Below are 22,918 nucleotides of genomic sequence, written 5' to 3' on the forward strand. Positions count from 1 at the left end.
GAAGAAGGGAAAGGCAAGGCTGGTTTCTAAGGCTGTGACTTCTTTATTGTTTCAAATTGAAAGGTTTGCATTTGGAAGAAATGGGGATTTGGGGGATTCATAGAATCAGAGAATGGTTTGGGTTAGAAGGGACCTTGAATATCATCTAGTTCCAACCCCCTGCCATGGGCAGGGACACCTCCCACTAGACCAGGCTGCCCAAAGCCCCATCCAGCCTGGCCTTGAACACTTCCAGGGATGGGGCATCCACAGCTTCTCTGGGCAACCTGTTCCAGTGCCTCACCACCCTCACAGTAAAGAATTTCTTCCTGATATCCAATGTAAATCTCCCCTCTTTCAGGTTAAAACCGTTACCTCTCGTCCTATTGCTCCACTCCCTGATAAAGAGTCCCTCCCCACCCTTCCTGTAGGCTCCTTCAGGTACTGTAAGGCCGCTATAAGGTCTCCCCGGAGCCTTCTCTTCTCCAGGCTGAACAGCCCCAGCTCTCTCAGCCTGTCCTCACAGCAGAGGTGCTCCAGCCCTCTCAGCATCTTCGTGGCCTCCACTGGACCCGCTCCAACAGGTCCGTGTCCTTCTTGTGTTGGGAGCCCCAGAGCTGGATGCAGCACTCCAGGTGGGGTCTCACCAGAGCAAGTTGATTGCCCTTTGGCCAGTCTAAATGTAAAAACGTATCAAATGTGGCAAAGCCTTTTTTTTTTTTTTTTTTTAATTCTTCAGGGGAGCGGGAGAGCTTTGGGCTGCTTCGGTTTTTATTTCGTGTCTTTGTGGGGTTTTTCAGCTGGAAGCAAAAGCTTCGGGCAGGCCGAGTGCGCCTGAGGCAGAAGAAACGGCGGGCAAAAAAAAGCTGCCCCAACCACCCGCTGCCGAAACCCCGAAACCGGCATGGGGCGAGTCCGCCGGTCGCCGTCCCACCGGGGCGCTGTCGCCGCTCCCGCCTCCGCCAGGGGGCGCTGCCGCACCGCCGGGCGCTCCTCGGCACGCGCAGGCGCGGGGCGGGCTGGGGCGGGAAGCCCGCGCCCGCGCTGGACCCCGGCCAGGCCGCGCGGGGCCACAGGTAGGGGCTGATCCCCTCCCCACCCCACCCCACCCCTGGCCGTTAGTGGCGGTTGGGGCCGTTAGTGGTGGCCCGCCGTGCTGAGGGGAGAGGAACCGCGGCGGGGAGCCCCGGCTCTCTGAGGGCGGGAAGCCGGAGCAACGGGGAGTTGTGGGAGTCGTTCGTCTGGGCGCGCCGCGGGGCTGTCGCCACCGAGCGCGTTGGGTTTCGTGCGGCTGAGCCCCCTCAGGGCGGCGGGTAACGCCGGTCGCCCGGCCGAGGGGGTGTGGGGACTTTGGGGAGCGGCCCCTGCTAGCGGTGTCGCCCAGGGCGGCCGGGGGGGGCTGCGTGGCCGAGGGGTTTCTCTGGCCGGCGGCGCCTCTGCCTTCCTCCTGCCCCCGCCGGGGCCTTCGTGCCTTTCCTTTGTTTTGGCTTCTCAGCGCTTCGCTGGCGGCACAGAAGTAGTTGTTACCCCCAGGGCTGGGTGGGTGCGCGGTCTGGGGCTGCTCGGCGAGGGCTCACCCTATCAGGAGCTGCGCCGGGGCGGCCGAGGGAGCGCTCTGGGGGCTGAAAGGGAAAAGCTGCGGTGTCTGTCCAATAAGTAGCAAATGTCCGGTATTTACTGCTTGTCGTAACCCTGGCCCGCCCTTCTGTCACAACATTAATTCTGCTGTGAGACGTGGCTTTATTCCCCTTCTCATGCAGTGCCCAGGCAGTAACTTTGGCCACAGTGAGTCATAGTACTTAAAAATGGTCTTCCTTAAACCATCCTTCTGTCAGTTTCTGCAGTGAAATTGTTATGGTATCTGTCTGTAGCGCTTGCAAAATCTCTGCTAACTTTGCCTTAGTCATAAGAAACAAGAATTTATCCAGTATTTGCTTTGTTTTCTTTAGCAAACATGAAGGTCATCACTTGTGAAATAGCATGGCATAATAAGGAGCCTGTTTACAGCTTAGACTTCCAACATGGAGCTGATGGGAAGATCAATCGACTGGCCTCAGCAGGTGTAGACACAGCTGTTCGTGTAAGTTTCAAACCTGTTTGTTTTGGTTTTGTAGCATATGCAGTGCATGAAATGGCTGGTTATCCAAGGTATGAGGTTGTTGGCCCGTACATGACACCTGTGGTGGATTGTTTAGGGAAAGAGTGTGATATTATACAGCTATATACAGAATGACTGTTCCCCTTGATTATTGTCAGTTTGATGACATTGTGTAATGTCATCAAAAACTGTTATTCTTAAGAAATTACCTTATTGACTGATGGGTGATATTCCTGAGTAGTAACTGCTATTTTAGGGCGCGATCCTGTGGGTTAATGAGAAGAAACTGATTTTAATTTCTTCATGTTCATCAAAGTTGGATTTTATCTGCCATTTTATAAGTAGTCACTCAGCAGTATGACATCTTTCTACAGCCCTTTTCACTCAGCTTCACGTGCAACTCTCCTAGGTAATTTCATCTTGGTGTTAGCAAAATTTTAGCAAAATTGAGAATCACTTGTGAAAGTGTTCAATAGCACAAGCCCCAAAGGATGTGTCTGTAAGATTCACCTTTGCAAAATCAGGCAATTGTTTGCTGTCTTCCGGATCCTTAATGCACGTGTCCCCATTGTTCAGTGACCTCTTGGTTTCTCTAAAAGCCTTAGCCCTAGTCGGAGAGCTTTGGGAAACTGAGTGCACTGGGTGAACCATGTTCCCTTTATCTGCGTGTTAGCTCCTTAAATAAAGTTGGTGGAAAAGTGAGGTTCAATTTCCTTTGCAGAGAAATACATCGACTCAACTTTTTAATTTATTTTTCTTTTAACAGTTTCTCTGTATTGAAGGTAGACATAGTGGTCGGAGTTTTTTGGGTGACCGTTAGAGCACTTCTGTAACACACTTGCATCCCCTGTTTTTCGGATCTGAGAATGAAACAGAGTAGATTACCCATCACTGCTTGGCTGTTCGTTTCATATTTGTGTTCCTGTGTGTCCCTTTGGTATCTGGGCCTGGTGATTTCCTGTAAAAAACTGGTTTGTTTTTCTTTTTACTTAAATCTCTACTGCTAACTTTTCAATTTGAAACAGTTCCTCAAACTCATCCTGCAATAAAGAAGGGTTACAAGCTGGGACCCTCCCTGTGCTCCTTAGTAATGAGCTCCAATGCAAAAAATTCATGTAGGTTTTCTGCTGTGTGTGTGTATCTGTCTATTTATCTGTCTTTGCATGGCAATTTTACATTTTAATTACCTTTTGGGCCTGCTCATGTTCTGTCAGGCTTCCATCATGTGATATATTTGAAGAAGAAATAAAAAGTATTGTCATTACATTTGGAATAGGCACAGACAAAGAGTAAGGTTTTCTTCTGTATTATTGATGCATTTTCTTCTGAATAGGGAAATGCTCTCTTTTAGCAGAGAATTTGAGTTATAAAGATCAGATCTATGCTGACAACTTGGAATGCCTGGATTGGATCCCGATTTGTTCCTCAGGATCCTCAGTGCAGTATTTTGTGAAATATGCCAGTATTTGTTAATGTATTGATTAGCAAATTATTATGAATGGTAACTGCTATGATATGTGCATGATTGGAATGCCTCTCTTTTGGAGATTGTAAATGCCATTGAAAATTAGGGGTTTACTCCACTAACTGCAGCCAAAACTTTTCCCTGGCAGTGGATGCATTTTCAGGGATTTAGTCTGTCTGTCTACGTTACTGAATATATATTTAAGTCATATTTATAAATATACGTGTTTTGGGGCCAGAAAATTTGTGGTGTTCTTTGACATAAAAGATACTGCTGCTATGTCTTCTTTCAGAGGGCTGTTGATTAAGGAGGGAAAGCATCACTATGCCCTGCAAAATCAAGAACAAGTGGGATCAGGAATTCCTTAAGCCAACATTGCTGGAAAGGTGTCTATATCATGCAACTGCCTTAATGCTGTGACTATGATCACTGTCAAACTGGAATTATTATAATTCTTGCTCAAATTATCTGTTTAAAACCAGTAAATCCATTGACTTTCAGGGTATACTGCAAAATTATTCAACTTTCTCAGACTTCTAAAGAGAGCTAATATTTTTTTTCTCCTGTAGTAATCAGGTTTGTTTTCAGACTATTTGTGGTTGACAGGTTTGTTAACAAGATACTGTAATTCCATACTGTTGAATCATTGTATTTACCAAATCCCCGTGAAGCTAGAGGTTGTCGATGAATGAAGAGAGAATGACATCATGTGTTTGGTTGTTTTTAGGTTTTTTATTTTTTTTTCATTTATTGGAAATACTCAATAATATATTTCGTCAGACTAAAAAAATACTGCAATATAATTACAGCTTGTGGTGCATTGACCTTGGCTGCCCACCAGCTGCCCACCAAACCACTCTATCACTCCCCCTCCTCAACAGGGTGGGGAGAAAATACAATGGAAAAGCTTATGGGTCAAGATAAGGACAGGGAAAAGGACTAATTACTGTCATGGGCAGACCAGACTCAACTTAGGGAAATTAGTTTAATTTATTGACAAATAATAACAGAGTAGGATAGTGAGAAGTAAGAGCAAAACTAAAAACACCTTCCCCTACCTCTCCCTTCCTCCCTGGCTCAACTTCACTCACAAATTCTCTACCTCCCCAGACCAACTGGTGCAGGGGGATGGGGAATTCATCACAGGTTGTCTCCGCTGCTCCTTCCTCCTCACTCTCTTCCCCTGCTCCAGCGTGGGGTCCCTCCCACGGGATACAGTCTTTCACAAGCTTCTCCAGCATGGGTCCTTCCCGCAGTACATAGTTCTTCATGGTCTGTTCCGGTGTGGGTCCTTCCATGGGCTACAGTCCTTCAGGAATGGAGTGCTCCAGCGTGGGTCCTCCATGGGGTCACAGTTCCTACCAGAAAATCTGCTCCCGCATGGGCTCCTCTTCACAGGCCACACCTCTTTCCAGGAGCCTATTCCAGCATGGGCTCTCCATGGGCTGCAGCTTCCTTCAGGGTACACGTACCTCCTTTGTCTTGGGGTCCTCCACAGGCTGCAGTGTGGATATCTGCTCCACCATGGATCTCCGTGGGCTGCAGGGGGACAACCTGTGTCACCATGACCTTCTCCAGGGGCTGCAGGGGAATCTGCTCTGGTGCCTGGAGCACCTCCTTCACTGACCTTGGTATCTGCAGGGCTGTTTCTCGTATTTTTCTTACTCTTCTCTCACAGCTGCTGTGCAGTATTTTTTAGCCTTTCTTAAATATATTATCACAGAGGCACCGGGGGCAGGACAGTCTTGGAGCTGACTGGAATTGCCTCTGACAAACACGGGTTGGTCATCTTCTTGGTATCTTCTCATAGAAGCCACCCTTGAAGACTTCCCCTTGTCCCAGCTACCAAAACCTTGCCACGTAAACCAAGTACACAGCTGTAGCTTGTAGAGGAAAAATTTGTGGTGCCACTGTAGCTTTAGCTCTGAAAGTTTCAGATAATAAGTTCAGAATGACTGCCCAATGAGTAAATTGTAGATAACTGAAGTGGTGGATATATATATCATCTTGTTCTGAAAACTCTCTCTCATGATTTTGTAACTAGATATGGAAAGTGGAAAAAGGACCAGATGGAAAAGCAATTGTGGAATTCTTGTCCAACCTCGCCCGCCATACCAAAGCAGTAAATGTTGTGCGCTTCTCTCCAAGTGGTGAGATCCTAGCATCTGGAGGAGATGGTGAGTAATAATGCGTAATGAAACTAATATAAAGAAGCTATGTTTATAGCTTGTGAAGGGAAAAAAAAAAAGGACACAGGAACTTGTTTGTACTGCTTTCATGCTTCCAGCTTTAGCTTCACATGTGTCCTCTGATTGTAATTAGTAAATGCATGTCGTGCAGTTCCTCAGTAGCAACTTCTCATTGGCTGTGTGTCTGAGAGGCTCTGTTTTCCAGATAGAAAGTAATTAGTATCCCCGTTTCCCAGATGGGGAGGTTGAATGGGTTGCCTAGTCTCATGCTGGGAAGCTGTGGCAGAATTTTAAGTTTAGGCCTGTCTGTCCAAGGCCACATGGGTTCTTCAGTCGCAGTAAGGACAGCATTAGGTAGGCACGTGCTCTCTGAGACAGAGCCGAGTGTTATCTTAGTGGAAGGTTTTTCAAAAGCCCGAAGTGCAGAACCATAGCCAGCTCTAATCAAAAGCAGATTAAAAGCTAAGCACTTAACTCTCATCTTAGACCTGGAAATCTTAATCATCTTTTATTAGATAATTAAATAAAAATAAAAAAATACCTTTATTAAAATAAGTAGCGCACACTGGGAGCTAAAGCAGTCTAGCACCTACTCTTCCCCACCACAAAAGGAAGAACTGCTCTTCATGTGTCTTATGTGAGGTAATTGTAATGTTGAACTAAATGTAATGCATTAATAAAACAGTGAGTGGGAAAGAAAGAATCTTCATATGATTTCTTCTACAGATGCTGTTATTTTATTGTGGAAGCTGAATGATAGCAAAGAATTGGAACCGTTAGTTTTTCAGGATGAAGATGAAGCTCAGCTCAACAAGGAGAACTGGACAGTTGTTAAAACTTTAAGGTAGCTTAATATTTTATGTGTGTGTTTTCTGTTAAGTGTTTTTGACTCCTCGGTGGCTTTTATTATCTGGTTCAGTCTTTTGTCCAGTGTACGTTGAACTTCAATGCTGTCTAAAATTTACTTGCTCTAATATTCGTCCTTTTATTGTCCTTTAACCCTTTTTTTTTTCTTTTTGATACAGTGCCAACCTACATCTTTTGTTAACGCAGAAGATTTGGTATTTGTGTGATATAACTGACGTGCTCTGAAATTGGTTCCTGAGATTTGCACTTAAAGCTTAGCACAGAGATATATAAAGTAAATGTGAAGTTTTATATACTAGCTTTATAGTGGAAATTTTGGTCATTATTAAAGCAAAAAGCATCAGTATATTACATGATTCATGCAGTTTTGCCAGATGATAGCTGTGAGGCTTGACCAATCTTTTTCAACTAGTTCATTTTAATAGTTAAAAATCTACTGTATTATACAGCGTTTGTTTCAAGTGTTCAATGGTTAATAAATTATACAGACTGTGCCTGCTAAGACTAAGCAAGTATTAGCTGATAGTAGCTAAGGCATCATACCACTGCTGGCAGATGGAGTACAACAGTCTTCTTTTCTCAGTCTCAGCTGAAGTCTGAAAGAAATCAGAGGTTCTGGACTCTGAAATGCATTTTGGATGAGCAATATCTATAACTGCCTTGCTTTCTGTGTAGTATCTGTTAAAAGTTCTGGTCTCTATTTGTCTATACTGATAAAATCATTAAGAATGTACACTTGTTTACAAAAAATAACTGCTATCCATAACTGATACGTTCCTTGCAACTGCTGAGGTTTATGTGAGAACAGTTTCAAAAGTGCTAGTGAGATTGCATGAAGCACCAGTATGGTCCTTTAGGAACATCAGAGCTACGTCCCCCTTCCCCCTAAACTTGGTGTTGCAAGTATTTATTATTAAAGTTACCACACTGTATGATAAGTCTCCAAACTACAAGCAATACAAATGGTTTATGATGAAGCCCTTCTAGGTGGTTCTGAATATCTTGCAATGTTTGTTCAGCTATATCTAAATCAACCTTAATTTTCTGTTTCATGTGGTTCTCCTGAGTATGCACATTTGTTTACTACTTTTATGAAACCTATGAATATGCATGAAAGTTTTCTTGAATAGTGACACTCCTAATTACTTTGGTATAGTGTTTTATTTTCTATTTGTACAAATACTAGAAACTTTCATTTGTAGGTACAAATTTATAATTACTTCAAATGCAGTGTTTTCACTGTCTATGAAAAATGTTGAAAAGGGAGGCTTATTTTGAGTAGAAGTAGGATGAGTTATTTTAAGATATTCTACTGCCTTCTGAATATGGATTTTTTTAAAAAAGATGAAAGTCGTATTGTTCATTTTACTTCAATGATACTTTATTTACCTCTAATTTTTTTTTAACCTAAAAATGCACAAAACTCATTTTTACATGTAGCTGCTAATTTTTAAATTAATAATTGGTTTCTTCTCTTCTGGCTTGTAGAGGCCACTTAGAAGATGTGTATGATATTTGTTGGACCTCAGATGGAAATTACATGGCATCTGCCTCTGTAGATAACACAGCTATAATGTGGGATGTCAATAAAGGTAAATGCTACATTTGTCACTTGTGGCTCAAGTCTCGATGGAAGTATCTCATGGTATTTACCAAAAGAGTTCAAAGCATCTTTTTTTTTTCTGAGAGAGCAGTCAACTTAGTTGCTAGACTTCTAGGACTGTGAGGCAGATAGCCTAGCATACAAAGATACCCTCAGGCCAGCAAAATTTACGCATAAGTAATCTCTTCACCTTGGAGTACTCAGGAAGTAAACTTCACCCAATGTTTTCCCAGCCCCCAGCACCACCCCCCAGACTCCTACACAAACAGCTTGTATATTACTTACTCCACCCCACACCCCAACAAACAAACAAACAAAACTTGACTAGTATCAGATAAATTACTACATAGGTTAAAAATGGGAAGCAAGTATAGGACACAGGCTCTGATTTGCAAGATGTGGCTTTTTTTTTAGGTTTCACTGAGCAAAACACTTCTGTTCATGCTCATTCCACTGCAGTGGGATTGCTTGTATTTTCCAAGAAAGGCCTATCTATAGAAGTTCTGCAAGTAACCAGCTAGTATGTTGCTTTACAATGGCTTAATGTTTTCTTATTAGCAGTGTAATCATTACTTTCACTTTAATGTGTAAATAACTTTACTTCTCTAAAGTTAACCTTCTATCTCACACTTCGAATATTTAGTGTTTAATTAAGAAAAAGAAAGTAGAATGCAAGTTGATTTTTTTTTTTTTTTTTTTCAGTGCATACAGCCATGAAAATAGATATGTTCTGCTGCTGACGTTTTTTGTGTTCTTCGTTTGGGTGCTTAATGTCTCTCCCATCCAAACTGTCACATATATTCCTTTCCAGAAGTCTTTAACATAAATACATGAATGTTCAATTAAGAGTGTGTACGTTCAGAGCATAAGTATGTGTTAGGGGCACGGTAACCAAATGTCTCTTGCATCTTGGACTGCTTGTAACAACTCTAAAGGGACACATCTATTAGACTTACTACTAAAAAAAGCTGGATGGCCTCCTGAGCTGATATGTTACTTATCTGTAGTGTCTTCTATTCTCACTGCTTGCTTTTAGCTTGCAATTAATGCCATGGAGGGCATTTTGTCTCTGGGCAGAGGCGCAACTAGTAAGTTGGAAGTAAGAAGCCCTTACTGGAAGATGTAGGTTTTGTGATTGAAGTTGTAGGTACATTGAAGGAAAAGTATTTCAAGGATAGCTTCCAGTGATTCCCAGGTTAAAAGCTTGCATGGTTTTAAAAAAAAAAAAAATCTTGAAGAAAATTAATAGTAAAAATCCATTGGGCTGTTTAGTACAAAGAGATCATTACTGGCTTAAGAAGTCCTTGAGGTGCAAACTGTTGGCAGCTTATAGAGTATCCCATAGAAATACTGTCACGTGTTTGGCATTTGTTGTTGGCCACCGTCTGAGACGACAGAATACTGCAACAGAAGGCACTCTTGGTATTATGCAGCATGGCCTCAACCCTATTTGTGTAATCTTTTTGAAGAGTTGTTGTCTTTGAAACTTGTCAGTTTATAGTGTTTCTTTGCAATAAAGCAACACTATACTAATAGAAGAAAAAAACTTCTGTCCCTACTATTCAAAACAAGGTATTTAATGACATTATCTTTAATTTTACCTCATCACAATGGTTTGGATCTGAGACATCCACTGTGGGATATCAGTGGGGTCAGGGAGCTGATGTCTTTGAGAGGTCTTCACGTCAGAGTAAGCTGTGTAAGAACATGAGTTAGCACTGCTGTAGAATTGTTTCTGGAAGCTGCCCATGTGTAAGCATCAGTCAATATGTGTGTAGTATATTTTTTTCACTGCCTGCTCAGCAGAGTGGGTGAGTTTATACAGCCCCAGATAGTAGAGCCTGGCTGTCTAGCCCGCAGATTAAAGTTATGTTTTAACGCTGAACTTTCTGGCTCAGTATTCAGGTAGCTGTTGAACAGCTAGACTAGCCTGAAAATACTTTTATAAATCACAAAGGTTTTTAAATACTTCTGGTTTTGAAATATACTCACCTTGTATGTCTTATGCCTAAGCCAAGCTGCTTATCTGGTTAGTTTGTAGGGAAGAAACCTTAAATTTGCATGTCACAATTTACTGTACTTGTGAAGATTTGAGAAATAAAGCAACTATTTCTGATGTTCTTATCAGGTACCATCAAGTTAACAATTTGTGTGTTTAAAAAATTATTTTGAAACATTTTGTCTTGTTTTATTTCTGAAATGAAGAAACGTTTTAAAGCACATTTAAACTTAGTATCTGGAAACTTTCTATTTTCAGGACAGAAGGTTTCAATATTAAATGAACACAAGAGTTATGTCCAAGGAATAACCTGGGATCCTCTAAGCCAGTACATTGCAACTCTGAGTTGTGATAGGTGAGCTCGTGGTCTAAGTGTTTTGCCTTAGCATTCTTTATTACTTGAGGATGAATTAAAAGCAAGTGTATGGGGTAAATATGACTTTTCATTTTATTCAGATTGTTCTGTGAGAAGGTTGATATTAAAATGATACTTTAGTTAATCTTTTGCTTGTGGTAAATGATTCCTGAAGTCTGAGTGTCCTCTCTAAGCAGCAAATAAGCTTACATAACCTTGTATAGAAATTTTTCTTCAGGAAATATGTTTTCATGGTATTGGTCATTAGAGATACCAAATACATCTTAAGAGAATGCTGCGTTATCTGGTTGTTAATGAGTTAATAAGTTCATCCTTGTCATGTTACGTAAAGATATAACCAGGTTAAGAAATCAGTTAAAATGTTTTTCCACTGATATCTTTCTTTTGCCCTCTTGCTCCCTTCATCACCAACAGTTTTTTAAGTGAGGTCATTGGGAAAGCAAAACACACACTTCATAAACTTGGCTCTTGTCAGAACTTTGAGTTGAGCTTAAGCTGTTTAGGGCATGTGTGCTGCTCTGAAAGGGTTCGCAGCTGGCTAATAAATGCATGTCATCTGGCACCCACTGCAAAGAAAATTGCTGTAATAGTGGAAAAGTAGTTTTGATTTAAGATTTGCAGTAGGCTTAAAAAAAAAAAAGATTTGCAGTAGGCCAGGTCATTATAAGCCTCTGCCTTCTGATAATCAGTTATGTGAGACTTTTGTGCCTTTATTTAAATTAATAGGAGTGAAACACAAGTAATAGAACGATGCACAAGTTTTTCTTAGAGTGAAGTTGCAAGTGAAGGCATGAACTAATTTGAAGAGGGGAAGTCTCCCACCCCCTCTGTTTTCAGACACTTTTCTGCAAAGTTAGTGAATAGCATTGGTTCAGTGGGAGTTTTAACAGGAGCCAGGCCAGTTGCCACGACTGGGCATTCATCGGCCCGAGGTGGGGTGATCGCTTCCCCCTTTTGGCAGACCAGCTTAGCTGTATGACATCCAGTGCTAGTACTTCCAGAATTATCTCAAGCTGTCTGCTACAGCCTCACCTTCTTTATTCTCTACTTAGCTCTGCCCAGGACTCTTTGTAGAGATGTTTCAGCACATTAAATCATCAGAAAACTGTCTGGTTTTTGTGTTATGTTGGTTTTCTGCCAGCCTAACAAACCAACATAACTCAGTGAAAGTCATAGCTGTCAGAAAGGAGGGGGGGTGGGATGAGCAGTTGGGTTTGCTCAGGCTACGTGCTATTTTAGTGACATGAAGTCAGGGGAGTTCTAACGTTCTGTACAGAGACATACTCCAGTTTTCATTTATTCATAGCGAACTGAAGCATAGGGATGTAGCGAATTGTCTTGAGGTGAGTTCCCACTCTGCAGGAAGGTAATGGCTACTACAGCACAGGTAGGAATGGCGTGGCTGTTCACTGTCTACTAATTCCCTGCATTCCTCCACAAATGCATATGCTGGTACTTCACAAACTTTACTGAGTCAAATAATTGTCAGTGATTCATTGGTTATTTAGCCATCAAAACATGTCCACAAGGTGGTGTCTCATGAACAGAGTTATAATTAATGTCTGATTGTCCTTTATATTTGGCATTCCTGGCTGAGAAGCGAGGTACTGTAGTGCTGTGTGAAACTTGGGGTGAAAAGAAGCTGTTCATAGCAAACTTTGCTCTCCACCATGTAGGGTCCTACGGGTATACAACACGCAAACCAAGCGTGTAGCATTCAATGTTACCAAGATGCCATCTGGATCAGGAGCTGAAGGAGAGGTATGTTGTTCTGCTACTAATGGTACTGGAGAATGCACTGGGTACTATTTTATGAGTTCTGTTCTATGAAACCAAAGGGGCAAATATTTTCTGTTCAAGTAATCAGTATATCAGATATTTTTGTCTCTATCTCACCTTTGCATTTTGTAAATAGAGACCACTTCAGGTTTCCTCGAACATTACAGAAATGACTAAGAAAGAACACTTGCAAGTTCAGCTGATTAAAGTAGTAAGACAGTGTCTCTGGTTGTAAATGTTAAAAATAGTGTGGAAAAAACAGTACGCATAGTGAATTCTATAGGAATAATATAATATAATTATAATAATATAATAGGAAAAACTTCAAACATGTCTGTCTGGCTGTAAATTTATTAATGGATAATACACAGCAATAATATTTTAAAGTCAGCACCCTGAAATTTTCAAAAAGGTTGTCTGATTTTTAGAAAAAATATGAATTAGTGAAAACTTAGGAAATTCTAACCCTAAGAGGAAAAACAAAGACCTTTTTTTCCCCAAACAGTTCTAAGCGATAGTAAAATAACACCTCCAAGCTGGCTATAACCTTTTTAATTCCTTCTATTTCTTTTCTTTTTTGGGGGGAAAAACATTTGTAACAGTTTTATAGAGACTAATGAACAGGCCTGAGGGAGGGCGTTTTGCCGTTATAGAACTTCTCTTTAAACCTCTAATGCCAGAGTTAAAATTAAATACCGAAGGAACAGGCTTTTACGTTGACTGTTAAATAATGTTGTTCTCCAGGTTATTACTATTTTTTTGATTACTGGTCTAATGTGACTGCTCTTGGAGTGTTTTGATTAGTAGCTGAAGAGGGATCAAGGACTGTTTTTCTTAACTGTGAAGAATTTATAGCGCAGCAGAAATTGAGTTTGAAGGAGCCATGTTTTTTAAAACATTTATCTTTTTATTTAAAAGGTTACATCAGGTTGGATTGTACAACTGGATGTTTTTTCTCACTTGAATTCCAGCTGACACGTTCTTGGCACTTTACACAATCGTATTTTCAATGTTACAGGCTAGGAGCTATCGGATGTTTCATGATGACAGCATGAAGTCGTTTTTCCGCAGGCTCAGTTTTACTCCTGATGGCTCCTATTTACTCACTCCAGGTATGTGAGAATGTGTACTATAGCTTACATTTGTATCTATTATGCTCTAGACTGAATGTGCATCAAGATTGCTTTCAAACTGCTAGGGGATGCTTATTTATCTTAATTATGCCATTCCTCGTTCTTCTGTTGAAGAAAATAGAGACTCCACAATACTCTTCCTTAGCAACTTTCTCCTGTGATAAAAATTATATTTATGGCATTTTTCGGAGCTGAAAAAAGTAAATTGCAACAATACAGCTCTGTTAAAATAGAAATGAAGAATGAGTGGTTTCTTTTGACTGGTCTCTCTTTGTTTGTATCCTTTCTTAAGAATGTTCTGCAGTCATAGTAAAAATAACACTGCAAGAAGGGGATCAGTTTGCCCATATAAGCACTGCTTTTATAGATGTCTGGCAACATCAAAAAGAAGCTTTGAAGGGGAAGTATATTAGGGAAACAAAACCAGCACTAAATAAATATTTGGGATGCCTTTTTAAGTTGTGTTCAGATTGCACAGCTCTTGCCCAACTGACAAGCCTAATTCTTGAGAAGTAGAATGTTTATGGACATAAAGTGTGTACTCAGTACCTTTTTGAGTTGATGAGTAATGGTTTAACCTTTATTTTTGCAGCTGGCTGTGTTGAATCAGGAGAAAACGTAACAAACACCACCTATGTTTTTTCCAGAAACAATCTTAAAAGGTAGAGTTTAATAAGATCAAAATATCTTTTGATTTTAAAAAAAAAATTAAAAATGAAACGCTGCTATCTGAAATACTGACTCTCTTTAAAAGGCCTGTGGGTCACCTGCCATGTCCTGGAAAGGCAACTCTTGCTGTTCGCTGCTGCCCAGTCTACTTTGAGTTGAGACGAGCATCTAATAAAGGTACTGTAAATCCTTCAGGGAGTATGATTTTACAGCAAATATGGGAAATGGCCAATGTGGCTGTTTACTATTTTATGCCCTAGCCTTTTAACATTCCGTTAAGATAGGGTTGTACCACATCTTAGAAGCCGTTTCCTGATTCTAAGACCTTGAATTCACCTTAAGTACCTTGTGAGTAGCTTTTGATATAGTGGATAAATGTTCTTACTTGGCCTCTTAGGCTGCAGAAACACTGTTTAATATTTTTCTTTAACTTTTAACCATTTTGTGTGAGTAAAAGTAAGTAACTTGGCTTAGCACTAAAGGAACGACCCAGTGAAGTATTTTCTGTTAGTCTCAACTACCCACATCACAGAAGCACCAGAGAGTTGATGTAGTTTGCAACAACCATTGCTGTTTATTCAAGGAAGCCAAACCTGAAGTAGTGCTGGTGTTACTGGCCAGAACAGGAGTTCTGAGGTGGGGAAAGGATCGTATGAAGTTGCGTTAGAACTTAGCTGGAGATTGAAATCCAGCCTTATCGTGAGCCCAGTGGGTCCAGGAGTGTTTATTTTTAACAAGACTCGTCTTACTCTAGTGAAAAGGTGCAGCTTTGCTCCTTTCTTTAGAGGGTCAATTTGTAGTATTCCTTACAGGATTTAGAGATTGCTTGTTGTTGTGTTCTGTATATTCGTCATAATCTTTAGATCCATTGTAATGGTGTGTGGCAAAGGAGGTACGTGTCTGCTGTTGGTCTGTAGCTTCTCTAAATGGAGCGTTTAGTTTCTGCAACACGCACCCAGAAAAGTGAAAATCTGTGATAGTCTAGAAATCTATAGACGTGAGTACTTTACATTATGTTAGTGTTAATGGCCTGTCTGTTTCAGTGCATAGCTTCCATCATCACTGTAGACCTGAACGGGAGCTCCGTATCCTAGGAATTTCTGAAAGCAGCTGGCTAGCACTCGGCTTCCAGTGGGAGGAAGTTGGAGTAAACTGCCCTTACAAAGAGCTAACATTGCAACAATAAGAGTAGCTAGGAGCTGAACCCAGGATAACACAAAAAGAGCTAAATTCATTGTTTTGAATGAGTCATACAGAATATAATGTGGTGGTATAAAGTTGTCATGAGCTTGATTTATACTGTATCCTAAGGTGTGTTGGTTTGGACTGCTATACTAAGCGCATATAAATATGCTGAAAATTTCAGCTGGAAAATATACGACAAACTTTACAAAACAAAATAATAGCAGTCCAGATAGACAAAACTTTTGCCAATTTCTTTTTCTTAAGCTAAGAAAAAGGGCAAACTTCAGGCAACAGAAATATTAGTGCTTGGCATGAAACTTTACGTTTTATAGAATTGCTGTCTTCTCAGCCGTAATCTTGATACTGATTAATAATGAAATCTTTATTTAGATTCATGACTAAGCTAGTGCAGTTACTACCTTGCAGTGAATACAAGAATTCTCAATGTGCTAATTTCTTTGCATTCTAGATGAAATCAGTCAGAAATCAGCTCCCGCTCTATTTGATCTGCCGTATCGATTGGTGTTTGCTGTTGCTTCAGAAGATTCTGTGCTTTTTTATGATACTGAGCAGTCCTTCCCCTTTGGTTATGTTTCTAACATACATTATCACACCCTGAGTGACGTTTCGTGGTAGGTAATTGTTATATTGTTAAAATTTGTTGTGATGGAAATGTCCTTTTTACATTTTGGAGTTCTACACGTCTTGTGTCTTGCTTTATTTTTGTTTCACTTATGACATACGTGGTCACTGTCATCACAGTGTCTGAACAGCAAGCTGCCCCTTTTTTGCTCTGTAAAAATTATGGGTCTTTTATCAGTTGGGAAACAAGGTGCAAGCACCCTAGCGTCAAGCAGATGGATGTTTTTGTGAAAGCTAGTGTACTGGGTGCCCATGGCAAGTATTCATTGTTCAGGCAGCGTGACTAGTAGTAACGAAGTTATTTGGAGGTTTTGGAAGTCATCCCCCTGAGTTCAGGTGTGTGAATCCTGGCCAAATTCTGCTTTATCTGCACAATTCTGCTTAGCGGTTCTTTATGTATGGGACTAAGTAATATATCTGACTCGATGTGAGGTGTCAGAACTGGAGCTGCAAATTGGACCCAAGTCTTGAAATCAGGATACACCTCTCTACTGGACAAGGCTTCTTCTTTCTTACCTTTCTAGACACTATACCTAAGCTGAGGACCACATGGAGGCCTCTTTTTCAGAAGCTATAATTGATGCTCAGACACTGTGAAAACCATTGTGTGCCAGGAGGAGGGGAGTGGAAGAGAGTAGAAAATCAAGTGGTTTTAGTCAGTGATAGATGTTACTTGGTGAAATGAGCACAGAGAGCCCATTCAAGTGAGCACCGTGGTGATCCCGAGCATTGCCTCTACTTAGCACAAGGAGCATAGCCAAAGAGCTTGAACTGCTCTGCTGGTCTGAATGAGGAGAATTCAGCAATATTTCAGAAACTGTGGCTGAAGATTTGTGTACCTGCAATTGAACCATGCTTTGTGGTGCTTGAATGCATGCAGGTACTGGCATCAGCGTATTACAGGTGATCGCAGGTGACACTAGAGAAATTAAATCAGATGTGAACGCCATAATTTAAGATCTTTCGTTCATTTGAATTGGATGTCTTTCACTTGACTGCAGTTTTATTTAAATGTATACATATACTTGGGGAAGGGAGGAGGAAAAGACAGGTACAGCATGTGTTGTAGGTGGGGGGGCTGAGGGTTGAAGAAAAGTTTTGACCTTTACTTTTAATGGAGAAAAAAAAAATCACAAATAGGTCCAGCGATGGAGCCTTTCTTGCTATTTCTTCCACGGATGGATACTGTTCGTTTGTTACCTTTGAGAAGGATGAACTGGGAATACCACTGAAGGAGAAGCCACAGATAAATGTCAGGACTTCTGGTGCAACAGAGAAGAAAGTGAAAAAGAGCCAGTCGCACAAAGTAATTTCCCCAGGCTCTAGGCTGACAGAGGGGACTCCTCCCAGCAGGGTCACTGACCCCAGCACTCCAGCCCCGCAACCTAGAACACCCACAGCTGCCGGTAAGGACTTTCCTTTCACACCTGTTGGTGTAAAAAATATTCCAGTCTCATCCTCAGACGAGAGGAAAATCAGCCAGTCAGCCAGCCAGAGCACTAAAGTAAACCAGCCCAGGAGGATTACTCTCAACACTTTACAAGCATGGAGCAAGACGCCAAGGTGAGATTTATATTGCCGTTTCCAGTCATAAATATGAAGGCCAAGACAAGCTGTGCTTATGCTACATTTAAAGGGTTGAGGTTTAGACATAAATTCCCAGCCCTGTTTCTTGGTGGTAGCTGTCTTGACATGGAACTTTTTGTTCCAGTTATACTGCAACTGAAAGGTCAAAATGTCTCCTGAATCCTAAATGTACAGCTTTTACATTTCTGTCTGAAATGTGAGGCAGTAGCAAAGTTAACCTGCCCATTATGCCACATCCATACAGCAGCAACAGGTGTCTGTCTTCAGGTCCCGTTTTCTGTACAAAGATGGTGCCTGAAGGCTTCAGCTGACAAGAACTATTTAAAGACAAGAAATACTTTTCTGAAAATAAATATTTTAAGAAGTAAACAGTACAAGTATAGACAGGCCCTCAGTGTGCACAGTCATGGGTGTGGAACTTAATGCATTGATTGAGGGATCTGGATTTTTAGAAACTGGTTGTAATCCTTGTATTGATTGTCAAACAGCCTGCAATATAAGATCCTGAGCTGGTGTGCAATAGTAAGGAGACAGCCACGTAGTTAGAGATCGAGACCTTGTCAGCAAAACAAGGCTATTCCAGAAGTAAAAGAGGTTATTTTAACTTCTCATAGAATGTTTTAATTACTAGGTGGCTAGGGAGGAAGTGGTGAATGAGAAAGCAGGATAGTGGATTTCATCAACAACTGCAAAGAAGAATCTTAGCTTTCTACACACCAAATTTAATCTATACTGGAACTAACAAGTCAAGGGATTGTAGGTAGTTGAAAGTGACTTTTGCCTGGAGGACCAATGGATCTAATTAATCTTTTTATTTTTGAGAGAGAAACTATATTCAGTCATATCAACTGATTATGCTATGAGTGTCATCTTGTAATAGCATGCATGGTGCTACTTCTAAGGAATTATTTTTTTTTTATGGTTCAATCCTCTGCTGCTTTTGTGTTTAATTTTTAAGTGCTGTCCAGAAGAGATCTAGCAGAAGAAAACAGATTGACAGTAATTGTTAGTGGACCTCAGTGGGCAAAAGAATTTTCTAGAATTTTATGAATCTAAAGTCTTAACATGGACGGGGCTAGGGAATAATAAGCGCAGCCGGTCTTAATTTTAAAATATTCGACCAAGATACTGTGCTCTGAAGGTGACTGTCAAGCATTGTGCCACATATAACGTATGCAAAAGTACTTTCCAGTGGAAAAGATCACTAGTGGTATTCAAAGTACTTCTGAAAAATGCCCTGTTCAATAAATAACAAGAAGGAAAAAATGCGTAGTAAAATATATTTAAATTTGACTGGTTCTTTCTGTACTAAATATTTAAATAAAGTGTTGTGGAAATGATGGTTTTGAAGCAATGGAGCTGTTTCTGCTCTTTTAAAGGAGAGTAAACTTGATTCCACTGAAGCCAGATGCGCCAACCTCTGCATATACAGATACAGTTCCTATACCTCCTTCGCCAGAACAGGAACATGGTAAGCTGTTGTGGCTATTAATATCCAGCAAAGTCTTTTGCCATTCAGTTCTCTCCTTTATAGACTTATGTTATAAGCTATAAGCTTAAAACACAAGCACAAACCGAAACCTAGTTGCAGATTCAAAAGCTTCTTCATTGTCTTGGTCTGTTTGAAAGGTGCTTTTGACAATATGAAATGTGTTCTCACTGCGATTGCTCTTGGGCAGCTGCTTGTGTGAGAGTATGCCACTACGGTTTTATGTAGTAATGGGGGCATTAGCTGACATTGAAACTAAGAAGAGTAAATTCACTTAGATGTAATGTTCTGCAGGTCCTACAGGTGGCTTTTAAAGACCCTTGTACTTCCAGCACATCATTGTTTCAGATGCTGGACTCTCAAACCAGGGTTGAGTGTTTATGATGAGTGCTGAGTTGTTTGTGAATTCAGCAAACTGGTTTACTTTCTTAATCTGGATTTACTTCGCTTAAATGATTTTTCCTATCTGTCTGTTTCAGAGAGGCCATTACCATCTGATGACAGTCTTCAAAACCCCCCAGCATCGAAACGTCCTAGAACTGAGGAAATGCCTCTTTCCACATCTGAAGATCAAATCAGCTGCAATTCAAACAAATAAAGTCTAAGCTTTTAGTAGACTCTTCACAGTCTGAAGGCAATGCAGCCATATCTGAGACCGCATTTCTTTTTACAAATGTTAAATCCTCAATTCCTGAGTAAAGTACCATATGCATATTTGACATAATGCTGTGAAGAAAGAAACTGGCAGTAGAAGACACGCGTTTCAGGAATGTAGCTTTTCAGAAGAGGAAATAGTTGGGAAGTGACTTCTAAGTGTGTTTCTACTTCTTGAAGACAGAATTCTTCAAGAATTGCCACAGCTTAAAGAAGTCAGGAGACTCTGGGTACTGAAAAGCAATACAGTAACCTAAGAGTCTCCATCAAAGTCCCTAAGGTGATGTTTATAAAGTATTAGGTCTTCCAGTAACCTCTCTGGCAAAAGAATAGAATTTCTAAGGACTTAAATGCATTCATAATGATTTGATGTGGTTTAAGACCAAAAAAAAAAAGAAACTGTTTCATTCAGGCATCTTGGCTTATATGTTTAGGAATGTGCAAAATATTTCACGCTCTGCGGTACGGGTGGAGTGGAAGCTGATGTTCGCATGCTCTGAATGCATAACATACAATATGACTGATATGATTGAAACACAAATCAGAACTTGTAACTGCAATAAACAAGAAAGCAAAAGGAAGAAACTCTCTGAAGACCTGTCATAAGCAATAGCGGAAGAAAGTTCTTCATTGTTTACTTTCTGTATTTAAAAAAAAAAATGCAGACAGGAAACTTTCTTAAGGCAGCAGGATTTGAGTATATACATCAGAAGTTTCCCTCTTTTCTTGTTTTCGAATGTTGACTCCCTTAGCCAATAAAATGTAATATAAATCAAGTGTATGTTAAACTTCTAAAAGCAGATTTCTTTTTAGCACTTATTATTTGCACTAAGCATTTAGCATTTAATAATTGAACTAAGACCTGCAGATTGAAAACAATGAGACCAAAATATTTGAAAATCACTAGACTGGATTTGCTATAGTGTGCAGAAATATTAACAAATATCTATTTCAGTATTTCAGGCAAATGAGTATGTTGCCTATAATTAAATTTCAACACAAATTAATAAGCAAATAGTTATAGGAAACTAACTGTATCTTTGTTTTGAACCACTGAGATGAGGATGGAGCTTCATTAGATTTAGCCAAACCTGGGTTTTCTTCTTGTGAGGAATATAAAGTCTTAGTTACCAAGCAAAGCCACATCTAATATACAGATATCTAAATTAAAGTTTGTAGAGAGATCTGAATTGATAGCTGAAGCAGATATTTGTAAATAACATGCATTGCTGGACTTGCTATTTTATGTTTTGTCCAGTTTGAGCTCTAAGAATGTTGGTATTTCATCTTTCTGTGGGACAGTGACCCACTTAGTACAGTACTGCAGTGTTTCATTTTGTGCACTGCGAAGGATCCTTTGAATTCAAACTCACACTTCTAAATACTAATTGCAAAGTCATCCTGGTAGGTATTTTAAAATATTTTGTTTGGGTTGGTTGGTTTGGTTTGGTTTGTTGTTTTTTTTTTTTAACACAGTGTATTTCAGTGTAAACTACTCTTTCTGTTGAAAATTAGCAGGTTGGGTATGTTTAGTATTATTGGCATGCCTAGTCTCTGTGGTCTTCAGAGGCAATTAATTGCCAAAGTATTTGTCTTTGTTTCATACCATAACCATTCAGGTGACATACATGTTTGTTTATATGGTTGCTCAGCTTATTTTTGCTCTGCCTTACAATCTAATTGGAGCTGTAAAGTTCATGTGGCTTTCACTGATGTGATTGGGAGACTGTTTTCACATTATTATCTCTTGTCAGAATGCTCTACCTGATATTTTGTCTTCTTTAATAGGATTTTTTTTTCTTTAGTTTTAGTTGTTTCTTGCCACTACGATTTCCTACTTTTCTCCTGGGTTTATACTTTGTAACATTTATGTGGCAGTAGATTTTTAACCTTTTTCTATAAATGGATGCTGTCATTCATGTAATAAATGACTATCTTTTTGTAGTCCCTGTTTCAGTCTCTAAGGGACCATCCCCACACAACATTCATACTTCAGACACTGAAAACTATTCTCACGCTGTTTATAGAGTGGGTTCGTTTTGTTCTCAGTGATGCACTAGATTCCGCCCCAAGAGAGAGGCATGCCCACTGCTACTTCTTGACTGCTTTGTAAGGCGATGTATTGCATAGACATAATTCTTTCCAGGGTGCTCTTTAATTCAGGTTTCACTTAAAGGTTATTTTTAATTGCCCAGCTGAATCGTTCGTACTTCACATGGACCGTGAGTTCATATTCCAGTTGTGAACGTGTTGCAGGTGTCATCTTAGGTCACATTTTGCTCAGTGCCTTCTGTGAGGGTCGTACCCGCTCTAAGGACCATTATCCTGCTTGTACTATCTTGATGAGATAACATTATGGAAAAATGCCCTGTTTACATCTTTTGACCTCGCAGCAGTAAGAAGAGGGAGCTGAACTCATGGAAGGAACTTCCGTAAGAGGCAGCAAATTACTATTTGCTCAGGGAACCGCAGACCTCTTCATTTGGGGCTTCCAACACGTTTGTTACCAGCCTATGTCAATGTCCCACAGGACAGTCCCCTGAAAAAAAACCAAAGAGAGAGCAAAGTCACGCAAAGTCACACAAAGTCATTTCCCCAGGCTCCAGGCTGACAGAGAGGACTGCTTGTGCAGGGGCATTGGACCAGATGACCTCCAGAGGTCCTGTCCAACCTCACCATTCTGTGATTTAGTGATTGCTGCTGTTTCCAGTTTGGCATGGTTTGAATGAGCAAGTGCTTTAACACTTGAAATGGAGAAGTTGGTTACCAGTCGTGGGAGTTCACGGAGATACATGATCTGCATGTGCAATTTCTTCCCATCTTCCTCAGAATCGCATGGATTTTGCGTAGGTGCGTGAAGCATAATGAAAGGTGGGCAGTGAAAACATCCACTACAGCCCAGATAAAGTCTGCGTTGTCTGATAGCGCAAATGTCTATGTGCACTATGTATCTCGGAGAGTTCCAGCTGTGATCCTATCCTTTTTTCAAACTGGTTTGCTTGCATGTCTTACATGTACTTATTTGTCTGTCTTGATAGTAGATCTTTTAAAAGGTCATCTTTATGTCCCAATTCCACATACTTTCATATTTGTATTTAAAATATATAGGATCATAGAATCGTAAAATTGTTCAGGTTGGAAGGGACCTCAAAGACCATCTAGTTCCAACCCCCTGCCATGGGCAGGGACACCTCCCACTAGACC

At 40.5% G+C, this 22,918-nt stretch overlaps 1 protein-coding gene across 2 annotated transcripts; it reads left to right on the forward strand.

The window, feature by feature from the left end:
- The first annotated feature begins 736 nt into the window (after window positions 1–736).
- Window positions 737–21,658, forward strand: CHAF1B (chromatin assembly factor 1 subunit B). Of its 2 annotated transcripts, none has more exons than XM_074601824.1 (14): window positions 737–1,055; window positions 1,929–2,059; window positions 5,587–5,719; window positions 6,458–6,575; window positions 8,087–8,190; window positions 10,459–10,555; window positions 12,253–12,337; window positions 13,374–13,467; window positions 14,081–14,150; window positions 14,243–14,334; window positions 15,812–15,974; window positions 17,125–17,547; window positions 18,951–19,042; window positions 19,540–21,658. In XM_074601824.1, the coding sequence occupies exons 1-14, from the start codon at window positions 884–886 to the stop codon at window positions 19,656–19,658; spliced, it is 1,893 nt and encodes a 630-aa protein (XP_074457925.1). In that variant the 5' UTR covers window positions 737–883; the 3' UTR covers window positions 19,659–21,658. The 2 variants fall into 2 exon arrangements, with proteins under 2 accessions (XP_074457925.1, XP_074457935.1); XM_074601834.1 differs by lacking the exon at window positions 737–1,055 and adding an exon at window positions 1,200–1,292.
- The last annotated feature ends 1,260 nt before the right edge of the window (window positions 21,659–22,918 follow it).

Source organism: Larus michahellis, chromosome 1 (assembly GCF_964199755.1).
Source record: "Larus michahellis chromosome 1, bLarMic1.1, whole genome shotgun sequence".
NCBI lineage: Eukaryota > Metazoa > Chordata > Aves > Charadriiformes > Laridae > Larus > Larus michahellis.

What these genes read in the sequence shown, in the direction of transcription:
- CHAF1B (XM_074601824.1), top strand. Translation starts at nt 884, where the DNA reads ATGGGGCGAGTCCGCCGGTCGCCGTCCCACCGGGGCGCTGTCGCCGCT. An exon ending in GATCAGGAGCTGAAGGAGAG is followed by an intron (nt 12,338 to 13,373) that starts GTATGTTGTTCT and finishes TCAATGTTACAG; the next exon opens with GCTAGGAGCTATCGGATGTT. An exon ending in TTCGCCAGAACAGGAACATG is followed by an intron (nt 19,043 to 19,539) that starts GTAAGCTGTTGT and finishes TGTCTGTTTCAG; the next exon opens with AGAGGCCATTACCATCTGAT.